Source organism: Stegodyphus dumicola, chromosome 7, assembly GCF_044657685.1.
Source record: "Stegodyphus dumicola isolate Sdum_Otavi_A_Nest chromosome 7, ASM4465768v1".
NCBI classification, from domain to species: Eukaryota; Metazoa; Arthropoda; class Arachnida; order Araneae; family Eresidae; genus Stegodyphus; species Stegodyphus dumicola.
The window spans coordinates 60,883,410-60,907,264 of record NC_140774.1 but is presented as its reverse complement, the minus strand read 5'-3'; the positions used below and the strand labels follow the sequence as shown (position 1 = coordinate 60,907,264).

General features: G+C 32.3%; 1 protein-coding gene across 7 annotated transcripts in view; it reads right to left on the bottom strand.

Moving 5' to 3' along the window:
* The window catches only part of LRP1 (LDL receptor protein 1), a 627,804-nt gene that overhangs the window by 343,936 nt on the left and 260,013 nt on the right, over positions 1-23,855 (bottom strand). For all 7 annotated transcript variants that reach the window (XM_085820318.1, XM_085820321.1, XM_085820322.1 and 4 more), the window contains exons 34-35: positions 16,276-16,450; positions 1,150-1,277 (exon numbers count right to left, since the gene is read on the bottom strand). In XM_085820318.1, the coding sequence (XP_085676444.1) occupies positions 1,150-1,277; positions 16,276-16,450 (303 nt within the window). The remainder of the gene's footprint in view (positions 1-1,149; positions 1,278-16,275; positions 16,451-23,855) is intronic.

Here is a 23,855-nt window from a genome sequence, read left to right as displayed (position 1 = left end):
TGATGATAATCCCTTGAAAGTTATAGGATGATGCATTATGTCAAAAGGGATATGCTTGGCATGCTATTCAAACACAAAAAGTGAATAATACTTTTGGTAAGCACAGCACCTGTGATTCAGGACATATATATAAACTGACAATATCCCAATATAGCCACTTTCCAAGCAGTCCATTGGCAGCTATGGAAAAGAGTTTTCAGAGCAGTTATAAAATACCTGTACAGAGTAACAAGTCTTCTAGATATGCACTGCTATAGATCTAGCATTAGACAACTGTCAGAAATGAGGCCATTCATTGAGATTTTCCAAATAATATATTTGTCAATGGCAGAGATTATACTTCTACTGCATGCAAAATCAAGCAAGTATTTGGACTGTGCAAGGTAGATTACATTGCACAGTTAGCATTTGCATGATGGATACTGAAGCTATTGTTCAAAAATCCATATCTGTTATGGATCTTCTGTTCGTAGATAAAGCATGATTCCAGGAAAATGGGATTCTGATTCTGCATAATATGCATAGCTAGATGACACACAGTTTCCATGCCATCATCTTCATCAAGGATGTTATAACCTAAATAGGTACATCTATAATCACTTCATAAGATCTTAATTAGGAAAAACCAATAAATTATCTTGACGGAACATATGAATCCTAAAATAGTGTATTCCAAGAAAATTACCTATTATTAAAGTAAGCACACAACTAATGACAAGACATCAACTAAAATATATATATATTAAAACATACAGTTCTCTTAGTTGTCAGAAACTCAAATAATCAACAACATTTCGTGTTATTAACTCCTTATCTAATTTGCCCCAGAACATATAAATTGACATTTCATATATCAAAAGCCACTATTTTCATTCCTTAGAAGGAAAATGCTGATAAGCTAGGTACTACTACTACTGCTAACAAGAGACACACTTCTGATTTCTTCATGAGCTTGTAAACATCTTTGAACATGGGATTTGAAAGAATGTGTGTGTATATATATACATACAAAGAATGGGAAATAAAAGTAATTATATTCCCTTATTAGCTTTGGTACTTGAGGCTGAAGTGAAATTACTTGCACAAAAGTGAAAAGCAGTTGATGAGGAATGTGTTTTAAAAACCTGTTACCCATGATGTCAAACTTACTGATTGGCTTGTTGAGTTTAGGGTCATCTACTTCCGCAAGAAGAATGCGACGGTTTGAACCATCCATACATGATACTTCAATAATCTGATCTCCATTACCAGTACCATGATCAGACCAAAACAGCAGTCTGAAAGAAAGTTAAAATAATAATAATAATAAAAATCGGAAAATCTTATTTGTGAAAATCTGTATAATTTACATGCTTAATCGGCAAAGTTACTACCAATCACCCTGAACATACAAAAATATGAATTTAACAGGCATTTTAGCTATATTTTCAGTTTTGGAAGGAATATGTTCATATAAAGATTTACCAGTGACTGCTGAAATGCTGCAGATCTGAGGTATTTTATTTGAAATTCAACTCTCATAGCCTCTACAAAAGCATCTGGCATCCTTTTTCCTCAGATAAATTTTTCGAAGTTAACCCTTAGCAGTTTTAATAACTCAACAAAATAATTTGATCTATTCACAACTGTTTTCACTTTGTTTATTTAATTTTAAAAAAAATCTGATGTAGCTAATAGACCTCCTACATAAATATCTTCTTTTAAACAGTAACAAAGTTTAAGCAAAGTATCACTTCTAGTTGATCATTTGTAAGCAAAATTAATTTGTTATTCCAATAAATAGAAAAGTCTGTAACAAGAAATTTTAATCATATTTTATTAGATATGAGTGGCCATGTGTAAAAATCTGGTTTTCATAAATTTGCATCCACATAATCAAATGCTCGCTCTTTTATTCCTTTTTTTATTAAAAATTGAATTTTATTGGGCAGTTTGGTAACATATAATTTAAATGTTGTAATTAAAGAAAATGAAATTAATATTCAAATTACATACTTTCAAACAAATACCATAATTTAATTATCTTCTGTGTTATATCTGGTTCCCTGACAAAAAGCCCCTCCCCATCCCCACCCCACCCACCCAAAAAAAAAAACTACTGTGAGAATTCCCTATGTGACAAATGCCCACACCAACCGATGGAAGCACACACTGATATAAGCCCATACTGATTAAAAGCCCTCATAATCAAAAGAACACATAGTTTTTATCACTATAAAATGTATTTAGAATTATAATTATAGTATATGGAGTCTTCAGATCTGAATTTTAATGCCTCAAAAATATGTCTGTTTGTACATTTTATTTGCCCTTTATTAATTTTTTTATTAGATAGAAAAAAATTCTGGTTTTAAATTAAGCGATTACAATGTTTTCAAGATAAATCTGAAAATTAATTTTATGATTTATTTATTTTTGGTATACATATGTGAAAATGAAAAATATCATTGTATCAAGAAATGCATTAATATCCATTGTCAAAAATTTCTTGGGCTTTAATGAGACATTTTTTATTTTCATCTTTTATTTTTATTTCATTTCTCAATGTGACATTGCAGAAAAAGGCTGTAAGCTTGTGTGAAAGTGCACATTTGCCTGCAAACTTCCAGCATGCAGTACTTGTATTTTATCTTCAAATTGCTATGTTAAAAAAGATAATTCCCAGAAAACGATTTTTATCAGCCTCCCAGGAATAGATTTATTTACAGTACACCTAATTTTTTCCTGCTTACACTTCAGCACTAACTTTCATGACAGGGACAGTTACCTTCGAGATGTATGCAATAATCCTCATGTGCATTTTTTTTTTCAATCAATCAACTAAACATTTGAGAATTTGGCATTAAAAAAATATTATGTATTACAAGCCTACCACAAACTAATGCTCATCTTTGACGAAAATCAATTTTTTTAACACGAAGTTTTCTAAAGAAAAATTAGTCTTTTCTCGAATTGTATTAAAATTGTTTTCATTACCTTCCTTTCTTTACAAGCTGAAATCAGGCAATATCCCTATCCCTTGTTCCTAATGTATTTTTAAATCTGAAACAATTTGTTCATCTTTGACCTTTTGGATGATTTAGGAGAAAATATGTGCTTTCTTGCAGTGATTTAAAAAGTGTACTTAGAAAAGTAATTAACGTTATAAATATAATTTAAACTTTTCCCTTTGGAATAAACCAAAAACGAGTTGTTTTCCATTCTGCATTTTATCCTATGCACTAAGTCCATTTAATGCACTAAGTGCTGAATTTTCCTCTCAATGACCACTTTGTTGTGGAAAATTTTAATAATTTTTAGAAAGTAAATTCCAAACACTCTTTAAATCTGCTTCACTAAACATTTTTCTTTTTTAACATAAATAACCACAGTAAAGCAAAATGAACTGTTTTTTAAAAACTCATTTACAGTTAATAGAGTAAAATAAAATTTTTTTATTGAATTAAAGTTTGTTTTTAATGTGTAAGATTACTTTTCTTACAATGCTGGTCTCATGGTTTGTAAGCTTTAATTTTAAATTCTCTTGTTCTTGAGTTCAGAGTCTTTCATTGTTTAAATTATTTGAATGGTTAAATCCATTTTCAACCATATGAATGTTAAAATAAAAAGTATTACTTTTGCATAAATTTTAATATCTGTAATATTTTAATTTAACAGGAAAAGTTCAATAGTTTTACTTTTAAACAATGATTTTGCTTCAAGATAACAGACATGTTTAATTAGTTCATCAAAAATTTGTTAAAAGACACTATCCAATCAAGAACAAGCATATTTTTTCACTCTGCAATTCTACTGCTAAAATGATTAATTATCCCTTTAAAATGGTTAAGAAATATTTAATCATCTTCAGTAATATTTCATTTCATTCATTTTCCAGTTATAGAAAATTTTTAAAATATATGAAATTCTAGCTAAATCTTTAGATAAAAATAATTCAAGAAATAGACTAAAGAAAATGCAAGAAAGGGGTTTTTCAGCTTCAATTACAAGCAAAATTTCAGATATTGTTATTTCTAGTAAATAAGAAAAATGTCTAAAATCCTCTTTAATTTATTTTTCACCAAAATCTAATGCCTCTCTTGCCCCCCTTCTGAGGCTGTTCTTTGACACAATAGATTCAAAAAGGGATAAAGTAATTAAGCAAGCCTGTCCTCTCTTTAGCTGCTGTTTTACTCAGCTGGGTGAAAACAAAAAGGAACGCAAATGGTTCCCCATCTGAATAGCCAGCAGCCAGTTAGAAAATTGCATGACAAAAGCCCACAAGATGAATGCCCACTTAAAAAGAGTGCTTATTTTCAGGATTTCACATTTCGAAAATAGTTATGACTTACCAAAAAATTTTTAAATAAAAATTAATATGACTAAATATGAAATTTCATGTGGGAATGAAGTTAATTTATGTAAAATCAAAGTCTTTGAAATTTAATGAATTCTGAAATGTTGCTTTTAATTCACTATTAAAACAGTATTTCTGATAGCACACACAAATCTTTTCCTAATCATAAAAGAATAGGGTACTTTTATTTCTTTCATTGAAATAAAAGTTTGGCTTTAATTCTCAAAAGTAAATTCATTACATACAAAAGTTTCTAAATTGTTAAATAATTTATAAATTATTCTCTGTACGTGATGAAAATTGACATGCATTTATACTCCTTATAATTTTGTAGAATTAAAAAAAGCAGTGTGGCCAACATTCCTTTTCACCTTCCTTTGTCAGACTTATACGAGGGACACTTCCCTTTGTCACGTAAGTATAATAAGTTATGCATAGATATTTATAAGTTACACATAGATATATGTTTTTAATTATATTGATTTTATTTGATTGACTCTCTTTTCTATATACATATAAGATTTTAATTCAGCCCAAGCCCAAAATAAAATTTTTTCCATTACTTTAATTTATTGTTCAGTTATTTGTGATTAATTTAATTTGATTCTGCTTTGTATAACTGATAAAAAATGGGAAAACATGTTAATTTCAACTTAGCATATACATTAGTGTGGATTTTTGTCAGTAGGGGCTTATATCAACGTGAGCTTTTATCAATGTGCACTTTCATTGGTGTGGGTATTTGCCACGTGGGCAATTATCACAGGTTTTTTTTTTTAAATTTATTTCTAAAGTTAGACTTAGCGACACAAAACCCCCATCCTGTGGGATAATTCCTTTCGATTCTCATTCATTCTGAGGGACTCTCTCAAATAAAGGCACATCATCTTGAAAGGATTACAGGGAACTTCAATTCCAAGGTTAGAATTATGTGCATGTGCAATTGCCAACATGCTGCACCAAAAAAGAAGGATGTATCGTCAATTTTGTGGTCAGAATGCACGGATGTTCTTCACCGGATAAAAAGAGAAGGCCCATGGGCAATGTTTGCTGGCAAGTAGAATAAAAGAAATCAGAAGACTATCATCTAAGGAAAGCTGGAGATACGTACTATGTATACTGAACTCTGCAGATCTCCCACAGAGAGGATTGTGGAAGAGACCTTCTTGACTCATAAAACTGGAAGAGGATTGCCAAAACTATTGTAATGGCATATTCTGTACAATACAATATGAAGAAAAACATTACAATCATTATTCATCTTATGTTAAACTTGTAAGAATTAAATGAGGATAACTAGATTTGTAACAAATTTGAAGGAAATAAAATGTCATAGAACAATAGCGAATCTGATGACTGTCAAAATCAAAAAAAGCTCAATGTAGCTTGCTGAAACAAGTACAAATGGATGTATTCAATAATAAGACTGACAAAAAACTGAGTTCTTTAAATTATAATTATACTTCCATTCAATTACCCAGTTGTAAAAGCTCTCATTACTTATAAACACAAAAATTTATAATATACTGGAGCTCAGATGCTTATGAGCAATCCTATGGATAATTACTGGATTTTGAAAACTAGAAAATGTGTAAAAGAAATGATCAGGTCTTGCACCATCTGTAATAGGTGTAAGGTGAAACCTGTAACTGTAGGAGAAGGATGTTTATTTCAAGATTGTGTAGGAAATGTTGCAATTTTTGAAATCACAGGAGTGGATCTTGCAGGTCCTTTCATTCTCAAGAGAGGAAAAAAGTATTGACTGAAAATGTTCTTTTGGGTTTGAGATTTGTAGAATGCAAGTGAATATCAGTTGTCATTTTTTCAGACAAAGATTCTATCTTCAAAAACACCTACTTTGCTCTTACAGAAAGTGAACTAAGAGAAACACAAAACTTTTGGGGAGTGCAATATAATTACATGGAAATTCATACCTCCTAACGTGAACTGCTGGGCAGGTTTCTGGGGAAGGCTGATTGGACTTATGAAGAGAGTGTTAAGAAAAATTTTAGATAGGAAGTCAAAGTCACCATACCTGAGTTTGATAGCATAGAGGAAAACAAGCTAAAGAAGAGACATGATTGCCATTCAAAAAGAAGAATGAAATTCCCTGACTTTTTTACCATCATGATAAAATTATGTCATGAATGACAGCTTTACTGTTTTAAAAGTATTACAAATAAATTCTGGAATGGAAGTTATTGTTTACAAAATGGCATTGGTGGAGCAGTTACATCTATCTAATTTAATAATATATAATTGCCGAACAATCACCTCTGTAATATTATGACAGTTACTAAATTCTGAAAGATCAAAAAACCAGTTTTCTTTTTAAGATGTCAACACACTTTTGATGAAATCGTTTAATATAAACATATATAATAATGTAATTTTGAATGTAATGTAATTTTTGATTAAATTAGAATTAAAAACAAACCAAAAAAAGGGACACTTAGAATATTTAAATAACACATTAATAGAAAAAATACCAATAAAAAATTAAAACTAGATTTGTTGTTTTAATTCTGCTATTTGCAATCAACTGAAGAAACACCTCTGCTCAATTTTTTCCCCCCTTTTGTCTAATTTCTTTTCCCCCCCCCCTTAGCTTCACTATCACATAGCTTTTTGCCTTTGAATGCTTGATGATATACAACAGGAGCAGATGTGGCATATCTTAACATATTAGGAGTTATGTTAAGATTCATTATAACTCCATTTACTTTTATGGCATCACAAACTGTTCGCATTGCTGTTATAAAAGTTTTCCTGAAGGTTTTCCCATCAACACATCATTATTAACTAAGAAACCACTTTCTACTGTGGCATTAAATACAATTAGAGCTGGTTTTACAACACTCCAAAGTTTTTCAAAATCTGAATTGTTAATCAAGTCCTTATAAAAATTATCAAGTCCCATTGCAGAATAGTTAACAAAAACACCTTACAAACACCCTTAATTCTGAATAACAATTTTTTAAACTGAGCGGAATTGATCCATTCATTTTTATGCAGTATATGCTATAAGCTCTCCATCCTTTTCTCACATAAAAATTTATTACACATAATAAGCTTAGAATCCAATGAAGAAATGTATTTAACCAAATTATATTTAAATGAGCTTCTTTCAACTATTTCTGATGCAAGATTAACCAAAAAGATTCTTCACTTAGTTTTGAATTTTCTTTTCTTTAGATTAGACACTCCACTTTTATCTAAACTCACAACAGTAACAGTAACAATATCCATATCTATATCTACAACAATAACAATAAATAATTTGATCAGAATATCTATTTTTATCAATTTTTCAGAATTTTTTGCTTTTCACAGCAAATTTCTTAGAAAAATTTTGAGAGAAGCTGATTTAGCATACTGTGGAATATTGTATACAGAAAAGAGTACACAGAATCAGTTGTCTGAAATGATTTTAGAAATGGATGCAGAACTCCCGCAACAGAAACTTAAAAAAAAAAAAAAAAAAAAAAAAATTGCTAAAAGAAGCTTATCTTTAATAGCTTTAACTTTTTGGTAGTTTGGATGATTCGAGATATATTTTACATAAGGAAATATATCAATAGCTCTATCCGCAACAGTTATGTTTTCACACCACCTAACTTCAGAAAATTTTAATGGAAATGTCATGCAAATAGTGATGGCAATATAATATGCTCACCGAGCAGGACTGTCTTTAAACACTCTATGCATGTCTTTAAACAATGCACGCAGATTCTAGCTTATTCTATGCCCAATAAAGGCACTGTAAAAGACATGCAAACCACAGGAACTAACATCTAATACATGAGAGCTAAATTATTAGCTAAATTTTCTCTCAAACCTCCAAAGAATTTAAGATTGACTTTTTGTCCATCCAAGGTTACTTTGAGCAATTTCCTTTTATGTAGTTCTGAGGTTCCAAAAAAAATTCTCAAAAGATCATCAGCAGCAGCATGCCCCTAAAAAGTTGACGTGAAGTATCTTGTGCTCACTTCATTCCTCACAATGTACGAAAATTTAACAAAAAGCTCCATTTGATCTCTCTTAGCAATTCTCTTTCAAGCTTCATCAAAGCATATTATGAATTTGATATTCTTATGACCAGATACTAGCACCTTTTTGAAGCATGGAGCTAAACTAAATGACACTAAATATGACATTTTTGTATGTCCCAGAGTCATAGCTTTGTTTTTACTGCACTCAAACATTTTCTGGACCAGAAAAGCAGTGTCATTAAACACATTAAAAAAAGCATGAACAAACACATTTCATAGCCCATGGTAATTCCACACTTAACGCCTTGTCCTTAGTTATGAAGGAATTTAAATTTAATGATTCAGCAGCTGGCGCCGGATAATGCTGTGCTTCAAAACTGTATTTATCGGTACAGATTTTAAAAAAAATTTTTCTGCGTTCATCTTCATAGAAATGATTTTCTTACACTTTACACTGTTTATGTAGCTTGTAATTGCTTTCCTTCCCATGTTACTAAGCACGACATTTTTTTTGGCAAAACCTGCATCTTACTGAAGGTACTCCTTCAGTAAGTTGCAACCATGGACTCCACCGAAGACTGACATTAGAATCTTGAATTGATTATGAATATTCTAAAATAAAATCAAGAATTTCATATTTATTCAAAAAATATGAGTATTAAATTTCGTGTGCTATGTTATCATATTGATAAAGAGGAACTCCTGACCTGGTACATGCCATACAAGTTAATTAATTTTGCATGTACGCCAGAGAAAATTGCTGAAATTTGGAAGTATTATTAATAATTAATAAATACATTTAGAAGAAAGAATCTATATCAAATGATATGAATAACGTTAAAATAAAGTTATTTACTCAAAGATTGAAAACAATTAAATGTTGAATTACAATAATCAAAGGTATTTTGGAAAATATAAATATATTAAATGGTTAGCTTACATAACTGATTATAATTTTTTATTTAAATTCTTAATGCAAAATGAAAAATAGGGCATTTATTAAAAAGAAAAAAAGGTTTAAAAGATTTTGATTTTATATGAGAATGGGGGTAGGGCTGAACAAAATCAGAAATTCCAAGGATTGATTAACGTATTTGACGGCATATAAGACGCACTTTTTTTCCTAAATTTGGTCTCAAAAAAGTTACCTGCGTCTTATACGTAAAGGACACAGGTTAACATTCAATACTGAATGCTATTTTTAGCCTGGATAAAGGTGTAGACACACATAACTTTTTCTACATCTGCCATAATTATTTTGCAATGCGTGAAATATCTGTCGCCAAAAAGCGCCAAAGCTCAAAGCTGATGTCAAAGTTCGAACAGGTTCGACGGTCACATTGCATCTATGGAGCCTTACCTTCTTTACATAGACTTTCTTTGGCTCAGCCGACACACGTGTCAGTGCTACTCTGTATAAACGTGTCAGCATTGGTGCTTAAAACTATTTGTTTAAAAAAAATACCCTGGAAAATATGACTAAAGGAAACAAGAGATTAAGCTATACAATTCAGTATAAATTAGGAATGTTATACTACGCCAAAGTGCATGGAAACAGAGCAGCAACAAGGCATTTCGGTCCACCACCTACCGAAAAAATAATACGTACTTGGCGACAGCAGGAAGATCAACTGAAGACTGCTAAAAAACAAAAACATAACCTTCGATGCCCAGCTCCATCTTGGCCTGAACTTGGAAATGCCGTAAAAATGTGGGGTGGTAGACAAGAAGAAATCTGGAACAAGTGTTTCAACCAAAATGACAATCAATGAGGCCAAAAGATTTGCAGAAAAACATGGGAATCAGAACTTTTCAGGGTCTGAGGGCTGGTGCTACAGGTTCATGAAAAGGCAAGGCTTATCAATGCGCACAAAAACAACTATTGCACAGAAAATGCCAGCAGATTATGAAGAAAATATACTAGCATTTCATAGGTTTGTTATAAATGCATGCAAGAAAACTTCTTTTGAGCTCGGTCTAATAGGAAATATGGATGAAATTCCACTCACATTTGATGTACCATCCAACAAGACTGTGAGTATTAAAGGGTCTAAATCAATAACCATAAAAACCACAGGTCATGAGAAAACCCGATATACGGTAGTTCTAACATGTTGTGCTGATGGCACAAAATTATCGCTGTTTTTCATATTCAAAAGAAAAACTTCCAACGGGCGTAACTGTTCATGTTAATCCGAAAGGCTGGATGGACGAAGCTGGAATGAAACTGTGGTTACAGAACGTATGGGTGAGGCGACCTGGTGGACTCTTAAGAAAACCTTCTCTTTTGGTTTTGGATCAGTTTAGCACCCATAGAACTGAAACCATAAAGAATAAAGTGAGAGAATTAAAAACCCAGATAGCTGTCATTCCTGGTGGACTGACTAGCCAAATGCAGCCTTTAGATGTATCGGTGAATAAGCCATTTAAGGAAAAAGTGCGAGAACAATGGAACAAGTGGATGGGAGAGCCACATCATGCCCTTACACCCTCAGGTAGAATGAAGCGGCCCTCTATTTCACAAGTGTGTGAGTGAGTAAAAAGATCTTGGGAGGACATAATGGCTGAAGTAATTGTTAAGTCCTTTAGCAAGTGTGGAATCAGTAATACTCTTGACGGAACAGAAGACGATGCATTATTCGAAAAAGGTAATACTAGCTATGACGGAAACAGTAGTGATGACGATATTCTCGTTTTTGATGATGATGATAGTGAAAAGGATTTTTGTGGTTTTGAAAGAAAGAGATTAAAGTCTAATTTTATGATAGCCAACGTTTTCCTTGAATCTGTGTTTTGTGTTGTTTCTACTTTATTTTGTATTATGTTTGATTGTTTGCCGTTCATCTATTTATTCATTACTGAAATTTACATATCATGTTCAAAATATCTAGCTGTTTGTTAATTTTCCTTAATGTTGGTAATTGCATTCAATGACTGTTTATTTGGCTTTTACAAAACGTGAAAACTAAAAGAAACCACATTTTAAGTTATTGTGGTACCGCGCTTTCGCGCGAACTATTGACACTTTTTTTTTCCTTGTGTGTGGCCTTCTAAATAAGGGTGTGTCATATATGCCATCAAATACAGTACTTATTTTGACTACATGCAGTGTGTAAAAAAAGGGGGTAGGCAAACGTTGCTACATTTAACAATTTTTTTTTTTTTTATTTGGCTATGAGTTCCATCTTCATTTGTTTCTTAAAAAAAAAAAAAAAAAAAAAAAAAAAAAAAAAAAATTAATGTGAATTATCTAAAAATTAAAACAACAAAAAATCAAGTTCAGAACAAATAAATCTTTTGGCAATTACCAAATGAAGTATCAAATTTTCTTGCATAATTTTGAACTCTAATAATTATGATATAACCATGCTGAAAAGAATGTCGAAAAGTTTAACAGATCAGATTTATTTTTTAACAATGCAAATAACATGAATCAAAAAAACAACAACAAATTTCTTTTAACTGCATGAATTCTTATAATTTTAACAAGCAAATATGAAAGAATATTAAGAAAACATAACACTAAAAAAGTTATTTAATAAATCTGTAATGGATTACAAAGTTTCACTTACCAGATTTTTTAATTGGAGACGATATCAGAAAAACAAGCTCTATAAACCAAGAGGCAGACATGTTCTTTCATTTAACATGCATAGATTTCTTGCTTTTCATAAGAACATGTGAGTCATGCACTCTGCATTCTGGAAGTTACTTAAAACCAGTAATGATGGAAACTTGCATTGCTTTTCTGCAAGAAAATCTGATTGGCACTGCAAAAACTGGCTTTACAGCACCTGTCAGAATGATACTTATGCGATTCATAATTCGCCAAGAAAGTGATCCACTTCAAATATTAGTGCTCAAATCCCATTTTCGGGATCACCATATGAATTTTCCTGACTTTTGCAGATTCAGGCTAAAATATTTGAATTTCCTGACTTTTTTTATCAATTTTCGAATTCAGTGACATTTTTCAGTTTTCCATGTAGCGTGGTAAGTTTGAAGAGATTTGCATATTACGTTACAGTGAAAAGGGATCTAAGAAAGCATTTTAGAGCTTATTATTTAGAGCAACTGAGAGAAGTGTGTAAGATAAAAAAGGTAATTATCTTAAATGAAGATACAGTACACTCCCGATTATCCGCGGAATTGGGTGGCGCGGCTGCCGCGAATAACAAAAATCGCAGATAATCCGAAAAAAGCTAAAAACTGGTATAGCAAAAGAGAAAACAGTCATTCCAACTTTGAAAAATCGTTTTAGTAAACAGCAGGAAATGTTTAACTAATGCTTAATATTTTAGTATATCACTCAAAACTAACCTAAAATGCATTTTGTTAATGAAAACAGAAAACTGTTTTGTATACATACGAGAGGTGTCAAGGATACACAGAAAAATTAATACATATGTACTATTTTAATACTGTAATGTATTATGTAATTACAAAAGCATAACTGTAAAACTACACCTTTTTGAAGAAATCAGTCATTTGTGTTTGCTTCTTGCTTTGGAAGCATTTTCTCTTGTTCCGAGATTGCATTTTTCGTAGCATAAGTTTCTCGGCTAACTCTGCGTCGTCTTGTTCTTCCAAATAGCTCAGCAGTCCGTCGACTTGTTGCAAAGCCCCTTCGTGAGTCTTCCACATCTGCACAGTAGGCTCTTCTTCTCCTTCACTTCGCTGCCCTTCATTCTCGGTCTCTCCCCTTCCTTTCTTCACAATTTCGTCATCTGACAAGCATTCAAAGCCAGGTTCGTTGACGTCACACTCCAACAACTCGTTAATGTTTCCAGCATTGACGTTCTCACCACCCAGAACTGTTTTCACCATATCGGCAAGAGTTGCCGTGGGCGTGTCTACATCTTCATTCTCTTTTTCACAACTCAAAGGGGTTAGGTTGTTGTTGGCTTCAACATAAGGCATGAGTTTTCTCCATGATTTTATGAGGGTTGATGGTTTCACTGAGTCCCATTCAGATGCAATGATGTAGATGCTGCCAAGTTTGTGCAGTGTTTCCAAAACTCTTTCAGATCATAACCTTCTTCAATTTTGGTCATTAGCAGCTTGGTTGGGTATGTTCACTTCATTGTTGCAATGACTCCTTGGTCCATTGGGTTGGATTAGCGCAGTAACGTTTGGAGGGAGAAACTTTGCAAAAATTTGTCCATCAGAAAACTTTAGCACGCTTGTTGCTGGGTGAGAAGATGTGTTGTCGATCAATAGCACAGCTTTCTCAGTCAGGTTTTTCGATTTAAGATGTTTACGCACTTGAAGAACAAAGATTTTTTTCGAACGATTTTTGAAAAATGTTTCGGTTCATCCATCCCCCTTTTTTTTTTGGTTAAAGTAATCAACGGGCAAATTTTCTATCCTTGTGCCTTTGAAAGATCTCGGTTTTTTTGACTTTCCAATGACAACAAGTCTAAGTTTATGTCCACCGGTAGCGTTACTGCAAGACATGATAGTGATCCTTTCCTTGCTGCTTTTATGACCTGCCGCTTTACTTTCACTTTCAAATGCTAAAGTGTGAGTGGGAAGACATTTCCACAAAAGTCCCCATTCATCAGCATTGTAAATTTGTTCAAAAGATAGCTCTTCTTTTAAAACAAATTCTTCAAATTCATGGTGGAAATCGTCGGTTGCTTGTTGGTCACCACTAAGTTTCTACCCATGAAGTCCAATTTCTTGAATTCCATGTCGCTGCTTAAAACGAGTCAACCAGCCAGAAGACGCATCAAAATTTCCTTTCAGCCCTAACAACTCAAAAAAGGTTTTTGTCTTCGCTGCAATGATAGGACCATTTACAGGAATACCCTCTTTTTGAACTTGAGCTAACCACTCTGCCCATGCCTTGTCTAGCTCAAAGGTAGATCCCTTCATAGTTTTTCGCGTTTTCATTGCGGAAGCACTGCCCGACATTGATGCAAAATTCACCAGTTTCTCTTTTTGCTTTAGAATGTCATGCACTGTTGATTCCAATATTCCGTAATCCAATTTCATCTACTGCCCTGTAGCGCAGTTTGTTACTTTGGAAATTAATTCTAGTTTTTGCGCAATCATCAACACAACCTTCTTTTATTTTCCTGACATTTTAAATCGGTAACGAGAAACACAAAACAGAAAAGCACAAGCACTGAACACAATAAAAGATAAGAAATTAACTCCGACCGGTTCACAAGCACTATCAGGCTTAAACTAACAATGGCGAGCGGGAGGAAGTGGACGTGTCAGTAAGATGAGAGAGGGTGGTGGAGCGGGCACTGCAAGGGTGAGTAAGAAATCACTTACTCATCAGAGGGGAAGGTTACGAGAAGGCCTGGGATATTTTTGCCATAAATAAGCACGATGTTAGCAAATTGAACCTTTCGGTCAGTTTTGTGAACATTTTTTTTTCTTTGCTTTACGCTTGTAAAAAAAAGGGGGGGACTTTGTGCGGCAGGAGCGGATAAACTGCCCAAAAATACTGAGTTGGAATTTAGGGTAAACAGAGAAACTCTATCCTGGGCAGGATGGAAGATTTTTAAAACCAATGAAAGTGATTATTTAACTGTTGTTTGAGTTTTACTGGGAAGTTGTTTAAAACTTAAAGTGGGGAGTGTTAAAAATGTCATCCAATGAAAAATTTAAAGAAATAGACAATTCTGTTTTAAACAGATGGAACATAGCATAAAATGTTATTTTTTTATGTTATATTTAAATAATACATAATTTAAAATTAGCAGCAAGAGTTCAGTTTAAAATAAAAAATGTAAGATGTCAGCTGTAACCTACTCTGATCGTTGTTTTTTGTGTAGATATATAATGTTTTGTAACTGAGTTTTTCATATTCAACATGTAAGATTTATTTGAAATAAAAGTGCTTTCTTAGGGTATAAATTTCAAGTAAGTTTTTTGATATTTTGTCTAGGCAAGCTTGACCCGGATTAGAACCTTTAGAAGAAAAAAGAGTTAGTGAAACACTTTTACTTAATTTAGAATTTTGATAGAAAGACTGACAAGAAATTTATGGTTGGTTTTAGTTTTCAAAAAGCAGACGTCATAGCAAGTACAAACTAAAGTGCATACATATGCACATACTTATTAATAAAAGTTATTGTAGATTTAGAAATGAGACTAAATATACATGTAATGCAAATATTCAGTAATACATTAGTGTTACATGTAAATAAAATATAAATAGAATAATATTAATGTGAAGTAAATAAACAAATCATTTCTTTCATCCAATTTTCTTCACTACAGAAAATACTAGCCAGTTGTACAGAGAATGTTCAATCTGCAATATCCTGTTTTCCCATAATGCCAATCACAAAACATTAAATTTTGTATGGTATAAAAAATGTGTCATTTGTTACTCTATGTTCAGTTTCTTTTTGCAATAATGTAGAGTCAGTTTTATAATTAAATTTTCTTTTCTTATGAAGTAATTTTTTTTACATTTATTATTGATATGCATTGAAATTTAGTTTTGGAATCTATATAAATTCACAGATATGAATATAAACTCCTAGAGTATACACAAAAATACATACATACATACACATACAAACCATATATACACAAACACACACACATGATTATTGGAAGAACACAAATGAAGTTATTTAAATTATATGGAAAATAAAAACATTTAAATTAGTAATATCATAATACTACATATCAATAAAATAGAAATATAATATTATATACATATGAAGTAAGTCCAAAAATTAGTTTCTTCCACTGGAAGAAGCCTTTTTCTTCAGACCAGTTTTTCCAGCTGCAAAAGAAGCCTGCCAATCTCGATTTTATATGCTTGAGTGGTTTATATAATAAATACTAAATTTAAAACTGCTTTTGACTACAGTGGCAGTTGCACATAAAAAAATTAAAAAGGTAAGATATAAAATGTAGGAGGTATGCATGTAAATTAAAGAATCCAGGATGAAATTGAAATTAATAAGGAATTACCCTTCAAATGGGTGAACAGCAAGAGACCAGGGATTCTGCAAATCAGTAGTTATAATATCAACAATATATTCACCATCCAGGTTGCTAGCAATAATTTGTTTTGAAGCTCCAAGTGATGTAACAAATAAATTCTGGGATGCCCAATCAACAGCAAAGCCAGTTGGACTTTCTAAAACTATGAATAAAATACATGTCATATACTCATTATCTGTTTATATACTATATAAAAATTTAAAAAAAAAAAAAAAAAAAAGCTAATAGAGTATAAATTAAATTACTTCAATATGACTCACTAAATGCATTAGAGTTGATTAAGTGAATACATTTTATATTCATTTACAAAACATTTCACCACTACTCATAGATATTTGATTACTCATGGACAATGAAATAAGTAGACAAAACAGAAAGCATCAGAATATGCTGAAATTATATTGAAATAATTATATCGATGAAAGAATATTCGTGATCTCTCCCTCTCTCACAAATACATATATGAAAATGGTCCAATCATCTTTACTAGTATGTCACACTATTTTGTGTTATGGCACATGCTGCAATTCAGTTTGGAACAGAGTCTATAAAATTCCTATGTTACCTAGCAGCAGAAGAGTCCAGACTTGCTGTACGTTGTACTCCACATTACATAAATACTAAGGCATAGCAGCAACTGGGATTTTAAATGGTCCCACACATGTATCAGAAGAGACAAGGGAGTCATTTGCATATTTGATCTACGATCTCCAGAGCTACTGGACAGATTTTAATAAAATTTGGTGAGAACATACGTTGATATAATACAAACAAAATAAACATTCAGCAGTTATAATAAACACATATGTTCATGTGTAACACTCATGGAAGCCTGAAGGTCGAACCACGGACGTCTCGAATACGCGCTAAGTGTGCTGATTACTACACCAGCAAGGCAGAAGAAATACCTTATATATTCCTCCTTTTAATGGGTGACCGGGGATTAGGAGACCCAATCGCCAAATACTGGTGGTGGACAATCATCATCATCCACCACCCCTTTTTTTTAAAGTTCTGGTGCCACTGTAGAGACATAAGGTATTTTTTTTTAAAGTAGGAATTTGAAGAATGCTCTCTCAGGGAGTCAAAACATGGACCTGCTGACTATTACACCACAAAGGCATGCTAAGAAGGCGAGAGAAATAACTTACAGAGATCATAAATTTACTTCGGTGAGGCATATGGAAACAGCACATGGACACATAGAAAACAGTTCTTGTGCCCGAACAATTCGACAAAGAGCTGTAGAATTCATATGTGTCTGGCACATAATTTTTCTACCCTCTCTACAAATGATCTTATTATCTATTCAGAGAAATCAACTATATATGAGTGTCATTACATGGCCACTGATCTTAATACTATCAGGTGGTATTATCAGAACAATCCTTTCGATGAGTACTATGACATACTCAACAACATGTAGTTTTAGTCTCTCTTAAAGATACCAATCAGGTGTCTCTAAAAGCCCATTAATTAAATAAATTGACATCCCTGATATATTCTTTTCACTTTCTTGCATAAGCCAGGGCTTTTTGGATTCATAAGAAATTACCAAATTATACAGCTGCCAGGTTGTAACTCCAGTGCTACTACAGGGAATGCAGTTTTATACAACAGAACCAAACTCGAATCAAAAACACACAAGTCAGTATTTTAGCTATTTACAGAGTTTTGTAATAGCATTATGCTTTCATCTTTGTGTACAAAGTTCACTGTAAATAGTAAATTTTTAAGAATATAATTTATTCATTGATTACACAATGTCTTTTACTAAAAAATTAAATTTTTACAATATGTAGTATTTTTATATGCATGTTTTTTTCGCTACCTGTGTATCAGTATGTCTAGTTTATCTTCAATTCTTTAGAAGGTATTTTGTGAAATAACTGAATTATAATATACAATTAGGCTGTTCAGGATCATTGCCGTGTAGGAGCAACACAACGATTCCACTCTTAGCCCAGGGTCATTTATATGCGAAGAGCTCCGATCCATCTCTTCAGCACAGCATTGTGCATGTGTAACTTGAAAACAGAACAATTTTTAAAAATTTTTAAATGCCAGTGGATGGTACTAAATGGTATTGGTTAAATCATGTGGCTTTTGTCCTTCATGTATGAGCATCAGTTTCTGTTCTGTGCTTCTGGTTTTGATAGATTTATTGGTATAAACAAACTGGGAATCATAGCTCTGAAAGTTAAAAAGACACCGGTGTATTTATTTAGTTCGTTAGTAATTTTGTGTGTGTTTTTTTTTTTTTTTTTTTTTGTTGTTGTTGTTGTTGTTGTTGCTGATGTTGTCTTCATTTCTTTGCATTTTCATTATTAGAATGTGGTTCCAGCTCAAAGTTTTCATTTATATTGTTTTCTTTTTTTTCTTTCTTTCTTTATTTATTTTAAGGAGAATGTGAGAAAACGCATCTAGCTGACTATAGTAGGTTTAACGTCTTCGAACTTCTGTGATGCAAAAACTCAGACCAGGTTTTCTTTTTTATATTTATTTTAAAACTTAACATAGACTTTCTTGATAAATTAAAAAGTAACTTATTACAGAAAGGGAAAGGCATCAGCTTTCGCAATGTGTAATGCATCTTAATTGCTCGGCGGAAAAAGCCATAATTGTCCTATGTGTCGATCTTCGTGTTGAGTTATTCAACACAGCAGAATTATTGAAATGGAATTTAATTACCTACAGATAGTTATTGCTTAATTTTCTTTTACATTTTGTATTTATAATTTTGTTTTCATATGGATAGTATTTGTTTTCATGCGTATAGTTATAATTTTAGTGTTTCGCACGTTTCAATTATTTCTATTAATGTGATACTCCTCATATTAATAAATATTAAAAATTAGCATACTAAGTACGTAACTTCAAAAATGGAGGTCATTATATTAAAAAGATAATTTTATGTGAATATTTTTGTAAAAGTAGGCTTAACTGCTGAAAATGGGTGGGCCAGTGGTAATATTCCATTTTGGGGGGTTCGTCCCTGTGGCTGTGCTTTGTTCTCCACATGCTGGACCTCAAGGGGTTAATGTTTTTATATTTGATCAATAGGTCTTTATAGGTACTATATTTCTCCTTTGAGTGTTCTGAAACATACATTCAAAATAATTTGGTAATTTCTGTAAACTGCAAAACATTTATTATGTTTATTGAAAACCAAAGGATTTTTTTTTAAAGTATGTATGCTCAAACGAGCTCAAATATGAGCTCAAAGTATCATAACCATAACCATTCAGAAAGTGAAACATCCCCTTAAAAACTGTAACTTTTACAATGGAAATTCCGATAATGGTGATAAATCAAAATAATGTTTTTGAAAGTACAGAAAACTAAAACTAAATTAAATACAATAGTAAATAATCTTGAGACATTCTAAAGCAGATGAAAATTACATGAAATTCTTAAATGTGTAGTGAATTAAAATTGTAAAAACTATTCATCAAAATTCAAATTTTAAAATCTTCTGCTATCTGAATAATTTTTATGTGAACCCAAGGAAGTACAATTCCTTTGCTTTAAATTAAGAAAAATATATAAGGCAATAAGGTTGTGAGTCCAACTTTGAAATCCAGTATTTATATAGTTACTTGTTTATTTTTAACACATTGAAGGTATTGCCACTTATTTAGCAGCATTGCATTTTGCTTTCACTTCCTAAAGAATACGGGAAACACTGCTTATAATTTTTTTGCAGGTTATAATTATTTGAACTATATTATTAAAATTAGAGTTTGAATTTCCACTTAAAGTGTTTCTAACTCTGGAGCTCTAGGGAGCTCTAGCAGAGCCTATAGCGAAAGCATATTTGGTACTTGTTTTCTATAGCAGCCTCAATGCAATTCAAGTTTAAGAAAGTGCAATTTGAAAATTAAGCAAAGCAATAATCTCATTTTGACACAGCTTTTAAAACAAGAGAAAGACAAAATTTTTCATTAAATGAAATTTGTGAGAAAATGTGGTGAATAAACATATAGATATGTACACTGGTTACCATTAATTGAGGAAAATAACAAAAATAATGATTAGTTAAAAATTTGCATGTAGAATTTAATGAAACTCACCCATAGTATACAACTCATAGTAAGGTATAAAATAATATGAAAAGAAATTACCAGACAATTATGGTGTTTTAGAAATAAGCATATTTATAAAACGAACAAATCGGATGTATCAGTTTGGCAGAGGAAAATTACCTTCAATATGGAGTATGACCTCCCCTACAAGCAATACAACACATACAATTATGTGTGATGCTGTTAATTATGCAGTCTATCAGTTCCACAGGAAGTGAGAGACACTTCTCTTGCAAAGCAGTTGCATGTGTAGCAAGAGTCTGAAAAGGAGGATTGAGAGCAGATATACATCCTCCTAAAGCACCCCAAACATGTTCTATAGGATTCAGATGGCCACTCTGAATATTAAATTGTTTGTTGCTGAAGATAATCATCCATGATTTGAGCCCCTGTGAAATCTAGTGTTGTTGTCCTGTAGCAGGAAATTATCAGCTATTTCCTAGGCATAAAGGCAGACATAAACATAAAGGATGTCATCTCTATAGGCCTGAACATTCATGGTTCCATGTAGAAAGACATGGAGGTCTGTGCGTCTATGCAAAGAGATACCACCCCAAACACAGACACTGCCTCCTCCATATGCATCTCTTTTCACAGATGTTTGATGTATTATAATGATTTCCAGGGCCTCTCCAAATCAAATAATGCCTACTATCACTTTGGAGATAAAAATGGACTCATTCATTAAGAAAACAGCCCTCCATTAAAGAGCTGTCCAGTGGACATGTTGATATTCCCACCTCAAACATTCCCTTCTGAGATGTGATATGAACTATATGCAAATGGTTGGTCACCTTGCCTACAGATCTCTTTCGTGAAGCCTTCCATGCACAGTTGCCATTGACACCAACCTTCCAGTAGCTGCAGGAAGGAAGGATCTCTGTTGAGTCATGGTAGAGATTCTATTCTTTCGTGCTCATAATAACAAACGTTTGTTATCAGTACACGCTGTAGTGGTTGGTCGTTCTTGGTTGAACCTCCTGGATGCTGAATCTGCGGTTAGAAATTGTTGCCTATAAACCACAGAAGGACTCGCATTTAGCCATCTGGCCACTTCTGTCTGCCTCTAGTCTCCCAATAGCTCTCCATCACACTACTTCCAGCAAATAATGCTTGGAGGACATTGTTACAAATTGGGTATCCCATATTATCACAGAGAAATTTGCAGGCTTGCTCTGAAACATGCAATTTTATGCTCCTCGCAGACGACGTATTTCGACTGCAGTGTTTTGACTAATTTGCAGACTACAGTTTTGCTTAGCCATTCTTATTTGGCAACACATTCAAATTTTATAAGGATTTGGCTTATTTTTAAACAAATTATTGCTATTTTTCCTTAATTTTTAGAAACCATGTGTGTGTGTGTGTGTGTGTGTGTGTACATATAAATTAAGTCTACCAGAAAATTCCACATGAAAGAAAATAAATCATTTTTTATACCTTTAATAATATTTACTGTACAATACAATTTCCATCATTACTTAAAAACTCTTGCCAGCAAGATGGCAGTTTGTAGATTTTGAAAAATGTGTTGTCCTTAGACACAAAGAACTCAATGCTTGGCTGATATCTGCTTCAGCTTTGAATTTTTTTCTCTTCAATAAGTTTTATAAGGAAAGAAACAAGGGATAATGGGAGGGTGATAGGTCGGGGCATTATACTGGATGTTGCAGAACTTCTCAGTATAGCTATGCGATCTTCTGAAGAAGTTACCAAAGCACAGCATGAAGTTAGGCAATATCATGGTGCAGTATGAAGTGCTTCCTACTGAACACAGCCAGCCTCTTTTTTTTTTTTTTTTTTTTTTTTTTTTTTTTTTTTTTTTTTTTGACTGCTATGTTTCAATGGTCAACTTGCTGTCAATATATCTTTGAATTGAACAAATTTTTTTAAAGGTTTCAAAAGCTCATAATGAACTGGTCCCTGGACATCTCCCACATAGCATTTTCTCATTCAGGCTCAAACTTGGTTTAGAAGTGGAAAGAGCAGGTTGTCCCACTCACAGTATGCTCTTTTACTAATGATGGTTTTGTAGATAACCTACCTTTCATCCCCAGTTATCATCCAGTCCAAAAAAAATTTTTTGTTTTTGTTCCAAACAAATAGAAATGTGCATATGACAATGCAATCATACAAACTTTTTTCACTTAACTCATGAAGTACCCATCTGGAATATTTATAGACCAATCCTAGTTTCTGAATACTGTCCAAAATGGTTTATTCAGCTAAATTAAGGTTTTCTGTAACCTCTGACATTGTCAAAAAAGAATTTTTCTCTATCATGGTCTTGACAACAACACCATGGATGAAAGACGGCCTCCCACAGCATGACTTATCATTAAGGTCAACATCATCTGCTTGAAATTTTTCGAACCATCTCCTGCAAACTCTATCCAAAACAGGATCTTCACCAAAAACTTTCATTAAATTTCAAAATGGCTCTGTGTAGCATTCTTCCTTGTTGAAATTCATACAAAATACGATGTTGTGAGTACACTTTATCAATAACAATGTTTATATCATCGCATTTTACTTAATGACATGAGACACTTTTGTTTCAGTTAATTTAGAACAGAAGATGTTTATAAATGCAGTAATAAAGAGAAATAGCCATATATGTCTCAAATGAACACCTGCATTCATGTTGAAACTTGAAATAACCTAATAATGATATGAAGCACTTTTATTTCAGTTAATTTAGAACAACAGATGCTTATAAATGCAATCATAAAAAGAGAGAGCCATATATGTCTCAAACGAACACCTGCATGTGTGTTAAAACTTGAAATAGCATTATCGGACAAAACTTTCCAATAGACCTTATATACATGTGGAATAAATGAGGATGATATAATAAAAGTTTTACACTGTGGTGACAATGCCCAAATCAGCAACAGTTAATGGATGGTGAAATCTATCATACGGTTTTAAATCCAGAAAATATCACTATCAATAATGAAGAAAATGGACAAAGAGGTTTTTGAGAATGAAATGGTTTTGATTGACAGCTTAGTGCGTATTCTTGACCTGCCAATTTCAGGGCTTGAATACCTGAACTTTGTAATTGAAGAAGAAATCATGCTTATCTTAAAAATTGAGGAGAAAGTATTAGCCTAAAAAATGAAGCAGCTTAAACAGTAACATTAAAAAAATGTTTAATTGGAGAACTAAGTAAATATTGATTTTGGGGAGGAGGGAAGTTAAATTTTGACTTGCTTAAAATCATAAATGTTTTACTTATTCTATAAACAACTGAACATCTAAAAACCAGAAAATTCTGAAATCTGGTATCGCCAAAGTTCTGAGGAGTCCATATCTCAGTCTTTGTATTCCAAATGGAAAATAAAAAGACATTAGGAATAAAGAAGCTCAAATAGAGTTACATAATATATTTAATTCTATAAACTATATACTCATTAATTGTCATTGATGAATAATAAATTTATTGCTGAAATTTTTGTT